Here is an 8,218-nt window from a genome sequence, read left to right on the forward strand (position 1 = left end):
GAAGTGTTTATCTTCATAATACATACATACATACATACATACATACATACATACATACATACATGTTTTCTTATTTTACCTCTAGGCTAACTTTATACTGTTGCCATTTCAAAATTGTCAGGTAGTTTATAAAGACGTTGGAAACGCGTTAATTATTTATGCTGTTAACTCGTATTGGACTTATGCAATGTAAAAATGCTGACCCCTTGTGTCAATATTGTATCAAATTCGCTGACTGCTTTATAAAAAAAAAAGGGGTTCGTTGTGTGGTAAATTATTTAGCTGTCTGCAATATAGTATTTATATATCGAACAAACACCGCACGATTTAGAACTCCGTCTTTGCAGTGAAACTGTACTTGTGTCAATAATGTATGTTCAAACATACATGTCATTCAAATTTTTATACAAAATTTGTATGTCTATAAGAAACAAGGTCTTTTTTTGGTCTCGTGCTGATATTTGAACTAGATTTTTTTTTATATCAGGCGCGAAGAAAATCATATTTTTGTATCTTCGAGCCCCTATGTTCTGTTTTTAGGGGTCACCCTATAAACCACACAGCTGTCTACGTTAGTACCTCATCCAGAAGGCAGAACGTTATGTCTGTCTTTTCCAGCCGTTTTATTTTGCAGTAAAGTGCATTTGTGACGCTATATAAAGCAAATCAGAGACACAAATGTGTCCATGGAATGTCATTGCCTGGAAGAAAAAAAGGAAGAAACATAATTCCGAACCCAGCGCTGATATCGAAACTTACGTCTGATTGTTGTAGTAGTTTTATAATTGAGATTTCCCACTTTATTAAAAACTTGACATAAAAATCAATAAATCCTATTGATTGTTTCGATTTTGACTAATACTTTAGCTCTCGCATTCTTAAATCCATGCTTTGAAACTGTTTTTACATCTCTCTCAGCCTTCGCATATATCCACAAGTTGAACTTGCAGTTTGACAACTCCAATCAGGCTGACGAAAAGGCTTCGATTTTTCAGCAGATTGCAAAATGATCGCCACTTTTCTGGCGCAAAAAGCATTCGATGTGCAATTTTAAAAGCTACGCAGACAGGGTTGGTTTATGGTTTAACACAATAGGTGAACTTAGCGGCCGCTCAGGGTGCCAAGCGGGGACGTCATTTCAACTTTTTTCGGGGGGGGGGGGGGCAAAACTTGACGGGCTTGTTAACTTTCGTATATAGGCTACAGCAATTTTACAGCACATGCAAAATCCCCCCCCCCCCCCGCCTCAAATGACGTCCCTGGTGCCAAGACTTTGGGGGGGGCACCATAAACAAAGTACACTATCAGGTTATTCATTTACTATCATTAAATATGTAGACTAAATTATAAAATTATAAAATTAATAACTTATTAAGCCGAACGTGTATTAATACTAATGAACAGTTTTATAAGAAGCGATGCCTCCCCAGAGAGGCGATGGGGCGCAAGTTGGAAGGTTCGCCCTGGCCGCAAAATACACTTGCACCGGCCCTGTACGGAAACATAATTGACCAAAGTCAATTTTCGATTTTCTTTCAAGTAAACCAACAAGTGCATATTTCATTTTGGCATCGGGACATTTTTCATACATACCGTGAACGAGCAACGTTTCCAATAAGCAAATATATAACAAATAAAAAAAGATCAGACAGGAACATTTGAGTTGCAAAAGGTCTGGACAATTTCTTCCAAGTCCGTTGTACAACAGCTATTTATCCCCAAAATTTAATTTTATAGAATTTGTTTTCCTATTTAAATTAGTGTGGTCTGCGTACGTGAATTGTGATTTTTTGATAAAGAAGAAAAGACAATACGAGCCACATTAGAAAGAAAACACAGAAAACAAAGCAGTTCACTTCTTGTGTACGGCTACAAATACGGCTACAAATTCTTGCTCCATATATTTGATATTCGCGATAACTGTAATTTGTACAACTTTTAATGGGCCTTGACTGAGGATACTGGGAAAATCTGTTCTGTTAGGTTCCGTTTTCTCTTCCTGTGAGGTATCCAATTACAATTATAGTTTTCATCTTTACACGAAGCTTTATAATTTGTCTCATATGCAAATGAAATTAATGCTCTCTCTCTCTCTCTCTCTCTCTCTCTCTCTCTCTATATATATATATATATATATATATATATATATATATATATATATATATATATATATATATATATATATAACCTTTTAAACATTTTTGCCACAAGACAAGTGCGGATTTCATATTGGAACAGTTGTGGTTTCTGTTATGCCTGACTTTCAAAACCTTTAATATTAGTGAGTCTATTAAAATCAACACCTATGGAACGTTATAGTCTACAATAACTTTTATAAATGAGGTAATTTACTAACGTGCTTAGTGTGCTATAGTACCGTATTGGTAGTCAACAGACCGGTGTTTGTGCAATCACCTATAGATAATTAACACAGTATATTTGTTCTCTATACAATACCCGCTTTATACTTAAGGTACATGGCGGGTTGACTTGCTTCATACATAACAACCACTAGCGATTTTGTTTACTTGTACAATAATCTGTTTAAATTTATTTAAGCCCAGGTACACACAAGTCAGAATGTGTACAAAATGGGTACCTGTTGCCATTAAGTTTAAAGATCTAGTTTCCATTTAATGTGAACACGTACAGCAGCAAATGTGTATTCATGTGTTCGTGGTAATTGGAAGGGAGTTTGTTCTAAGTCATATATAGACATAACTCTGAGCGTATGAATTTACAAGCGGATTAACTCGGCGTTACCAGTAGATTAACCTGTACCCAACAGTAACAAATTGATCAACTCGGTGTAGTGACTTAGGAATTTTAACCTATAAGGAAACAGTTTAGTCAGTGTGAATTGAAATTAAAAACATCGGTGTGGATTTCGTAAGATATGGTTGAAGATCTGGGATGGCACGCCACAGGACACCTTCGAAGTTAGATGGATTTGATTTTAGGGAACAATTCTGTTGCGACTGCTATACATTATTATACGATAACTGAACTTGTCAAAGGATTGAATATAAGTGTGGCAAACATATTTGGATATATCGAACTTATCTTTGTGCTTTTATAACAACATGCATGACAGGGTTTAGGCGTTATTCATCACATAAACTGGATATTACAAGACTATATAACGTGCCAGATATACGGTTGATTAATCTCATTGTTGTACAGGCTATACACAACAATATGTATGTATAATGAATGTATGTATCAAATTCAAGGTGTTACATTAACAACACATATCAGATTCTCTGGATCGCAGTATGATTATTTACACAATCTGTGGTCGAATCTTGGATGTTTAATTATCTGGATATTCTGTGTGCTGGTTGATCTAGCATTGTCTGATTTTTTGTCACTATACAGAAGCAGTGCATCACGATACACGAATTGGTCTGGTGTTAATGTTAACACGAATTGCCCTCCAGTACAATACTAGTACGGCTAAGAGCTGCCTTGGCAACAGGACGGTGTATCTTATCATGTCAAAATACCAGACGATTCAATAATCATCGATAATACGCATAAAAAATATGAAGCTTTATTCAACTTCAAGCAGACGACATTCCGTTGACATTATAGAGTGCATGCCGATTAAAGGCTGAGATTGTTTTGTTCAGTAAACTCGGTAATGGATTAATACACATTTCAATTAGTAGCCGAGTTGTTTCGGAAAAAGTATCCATTCCAATAGACAATAAATATACTGTTTTTACTCGTGCATTTGAATGTACTGATCCTGACATTTTTTCAGCAATACGATTAGAAATTAATGACAGCGTTTAAGTGAAGCGGTGTCTCCTATATAATTTGATTGGGACAGCTAAATTTGGACTAACGTAAGTGAGCAATGATGTGTAAGAAAATGTCCATACAGTAAATAAATAAAGAAAACTGACTTTAAAGGAACTAAATACGGTATATTGTCGAAATGCCTGAATATATTGGCCCCGAGTTGCGTATGGCGCGACCCAGAACGACTCCGGCGAACCAAATTCGGTCCAAGTCTCGTCTCGAAACTGAGGGTCGGACTGAGGACGGGGAATATCAAATAGAACTCCTAGAATACGAATGGCCAGACTTGCCCCCAATTATGGACATGAAAGATGCCGTCACAAGGAAGCGTGTCAGCAAGGGAATTAGCTATTTGCTTCCAGTTGACAAAGGCAAGAATTCCATTAACAGCAATTTCCGTACCGACCTTAGGGCCATGTTCCATGAGCCGTACGCCACAGAGTACCACGGATACGAGGATACTAAGGTTACACTCAGTGCGAAGGTCCATTTCGATGTAAATGCGGTGGACACGAAATGGAACAAGAAACATCTCACGAAGGTTCCCATAAACGTTAATTCCGAATCAGAAAAGGCTCGAAAATTGTATGCGCAATCTGCTCCAGCTGGTGGTAGAGCCATTGACGAGGAAAGACTCCGTGTAAGGTCGAACCTTTATCTGCCTCTGAAGAGGACCGCACATCCGGAAGCAGTCAAACTCAGGAAGGAAGTGGAGGGATTGGTGAAGAGTATTCTTGAAAAGGATGGAAGTGAGATTGGTGAGCATGACATCGATAGCGTCAATTCAACTGAGGGAAATCTCGGTTCTCCAACAACTACTGAAAATAAGATGTCCTTCAGACGATATCGAAGTTTCGTGAGTAGTACTGGTAAAAGTGACATTTCCATTCGAAGCAGGAAATTAAAACTCACTGCCGTTCTATTTGACTCTTACGAACAGCTGAAAAAGACGCAGCCGCCGAAGCCGATGATCCCAGAAATATTTCAATCGGAATACCTGAGTTATGAGAAAAGTCAGAGAATATGGGAATGGCTGCATTATGGAGAGGAAGTGACGCCATTCCAGTATTTTCTTTCAGTTTGTGGTTTCCCACCGATGCCAAAAGATGTAGAGAAGAAATAATCTAAATGGTGCAAAGTGTTATTTATAGCTAAATATTTGACAAATTGCATGCCAATCTTTACAGTATTAGTTTTTTTTATATTATGTTTTAATACTTGCTTAGTTTGTTTTAAAATAATGCAGAGTGCTCAATATCAAACATTGTTTGAAAAATCGAAATGTTATCTTCTTTATTTGGTTATGCTGTGCAGAACGTGATATGTGACGAATTATTTCCTCCGTATCTCTGAGTTATTTGTCATTCTTCAAGTTTGGCAAGTATTCAACATTCCTAAATATAATAACATTATTATCTGTTATACTGATATTATACACAAACATGTAATATTTTATATTTTGTTGATTTTCACGTGAACATAAATGGTTAAAGCAGAGAACCAGACCGCTCTGAGAAAAGCAAATAACCAGATCATCTGGCTCGGTTTCACCAATTGAACTCGAGTTTGGACTGAAACGTATGTCTAGAATCCAACAATTTAAGTATGTAAAATTTAAATCAGATTAAAATTTGCGTAATCAAATATCATAAGCATAAACTTTAACTTCAAACTTGTTTGTGAAACAGAAAATCACGTGACTACTTTTACCTTTCGATTGACATGGGATTTGTATACTTCGTCGAATCAAACAGAAATTTAATTTTGTAAATCAATTATGTATGGTTAATAATGCAACCCAGATTCAATCTTTAATTTGTTTTTCTCACCTGTGCTAGGTTTCAATCGCATGCTCCACGTGCTTCGTGTTATAGCCCCCCCCCCCCCCGCTAAAATGTTTTTTTTTTTATTTCTCCTTCAAAAACTAAGAGCTTGGCTAAAACAAAGCCTTTAAAGCTAATCTAAAATTCTGCATTATTTTGGCATAAATACGAAGATCACACAAGACATGCATGACGCACTCGAAAAGGTTGACCAAATATATTAGAAGTAAAGAACTGTTTGAAATAGAATTTACGAAGTTAAAAAGCCGCTTCAAAATTTTTTGTAATTTTTCCAGGAACTAAATTAGCAATTGAATTTAAATGTAATAATAATAATAATAATAATAATAAATTTGGACTCAATCTCATATTTAATATAAAACAACCTTACTGGCAATCACTATAAAAGCAAAACATATTAGGACTATAGGATGAAATAGTATGCTATATATAAATAACCGCAACAAAGTAAATACAATATGGGAATCTTACAGCTAAATGTTTACACAAAATAATTTCATGAAATGTTAATATCTAGTGATTTGATTCAAATAAATTAAGGTTAATTTATACTACTTTGGTTTATAGAAGAAAACTGAATTCAGGTAAATTAATTTATTCATTGAAGCAACCAACTGAACTGACTTCTCCGAAAATGTTTTTCTTCACACCAGACCTGAGCCAGAAAAATCGTTGAATTATCAACTTTTCCTCAAAGTTTCTATATTGCTTTTGAAATGTAAAACTAACAGACTGAAAACCGCTTGTGAGCAGAATAACGCGCACCCCCATATATATATATATATATATATATATATATATATATATATATATATATATATATATATCCACTGCTTATTATGATTTAGAAGACTTGCATGTTATGATATTGTATTTTCAGTACAATAATGACAGCATATATGCATACGTGTATGTATGTATGTATGTATGTATGTATGTATGTATGTATACTTATAAATGTCTTCGTGCACGTTTTGATATCGCTGTAAGGTCATCACAATATTAGTAAATCAGTTTCTTTAAATCTGTCCCAACGATTCGTGTTTCACTTATTGCATGCAGTGTAAAAAGTATTTTCTCTAATTTTGATTCCAACACACATTTTGAGGAGTCAGATCCTTACTTACTCCCTAATACTATGTCGATGTGGCACTCAATGTTCAATCCGTATAACGCACCCAGACTTGGTACTACATAGGCGTTTTCATTGAAGTCTGCGCATCAATATTCTTAAAAATTATAAGTTGTCGTCCTTTTCATTCACACTGTACAACTAGCAATATTTCGAAAGTATACAAGAGAGCGTGTATAAAAATTACAAAACCGCATTAGTGGTTTGTTTCGAGTCGAAAAAAGAATATCTTTGATGTGGCGTGTGAAAACATATGGGCTTATCAATATCCCAGTCGCATATACGACTACTGACTTTGAGCACAACACGTATGCAGTTTTGTGGATATATGCCTACTTCTAGCTGGATGCATTTTGTCTCGCAGGAAGTGCCCATCTTTGTCAATAATTAGAAGGGAAAATACTCAGTTAATTTGTTCATGCACTAAGCTATGTTCCATGCTCATGTTTTTAATAAAAACCGACACCCAATTTTTGATTATTCAGTGAACAGCTAACTGATTGCTGTTTAAAAAATCTGAACTGTTAAATGCCTTCAAACAGTTTGAATTTTCATTTATACGACTCGTAGACTGGTGTTGGGATAGTGTGCCCTACCGGACGAGAAACACCTCTTGCTAGAATATTAACATGAAATGCAAATCTTGCAATTGGCAGCCACTAATTACTTCTCGTTGTTATACCTTGTATATACTAGAATAATGTAGCTGCAGTAATATATTTCATGGACCGTATGATAGGTTAAAGTAAGTAAGCAATACAATATGAATTTTACTTTCCATGCCAACAATTTATCCAACTATTGCATCAATATTGCTTTTCAGATCATTGTTTCTTTTCTGCATACTTTTTTATAGCTATATCAAAATCGAATGTATTGACACATGATGAAAATAACGACCTCAACTATGTTGGCCAAATAAAGAAAATGCTGGTTGCAATAATTGTGCATAGGGCAATATGACTGAAACTTAGTCTTGCGATTTTTTTTGTCCACCAATTTGAAGGACACTTGCACTCGAATCCAGAATCCAAAATCAGCTTCTGACTTTTTCTCAATCTTGCCAAACTTTCAATATCGGATAGGAATTACCACACAGTATTGGAACCGGTATGCATGTGCCCCTTTTGCCTGTAATCTTAGCGCCTGACTTTCTTTCGGTGCAGTGAGGTGGATTTGTCTTCTTTGCATTAAATCTACACGACTTTTTGTTGTTAGATTGACGTTAAAATCGGCCAAAAGTCGTGCAGATCCTCAGGCTGTAAGATAATCCACGCGGTCAAGTTTCGATACTGTGCAACTGGCACAACTAAAGTCTGTCTCAGAATTTATATAATCCTTTCATACCTTACGAATTTCAAACCATACCTTCTTTTGTCCAAGCAAACTTATTTAATCTGACAAAAAGGTCGTGGTCAACAAGGAGAGCAATGTA

The 8,218-nt window shown here is 35.6% G+C and overlaps 1 protein-coding gene across 1 annotated transcript; it reads left to right on the forward strand.

Annotated features, from left to right (window-relative positions):
* The first annotated feature begins 2,491 nt into the window (after positions 1 to 2,491).
* Positions 2,492 to 7,752, forward strand: LOC149795768 (uncharacterized). Its single transcript, XM_089965694.1, has one exon. It carries the CDS (start codon positions 3,944 to 3,946, stop codon positions 4,928 to 4,930), a length of 987 nt encoding a protein of 328 aa, XP_089821820.1. The 5' UTR covers positions 2,492 to 3,943; the 3' UTR covers positions 4,931 to 7,752.
* The last annotated feature ends 466 nt before the right edge of the window (positions 7,753 to 8,218 follow it).

The sequence above is a fragment of the Sinohyriopsis cumingii genome, chromosome 7, assembly GCF_028554795.1.
Source record: "Sinohyriopsis cumingii isolate HCF-2022 chromosome 7, ASM2855479v2, whole genome shotgun sequence".
NCBI classification, from domain to species: domain Eukaryota; kingdom Metazoa; phylum Mollusca; class Bivalvia; order Unionida; family Unionidae; genus Sinohyriopsis; species Sinohyriopsis cumingii.

Coding starts and splice junctions, on each gene's coding strand:
- LOC149795768 (XM_089965694.1), top strand. CDS start 3,944: ATGCCTGAATATATTGGCCCCGAGTTGCGTATGGCGCGACCCAGAACG.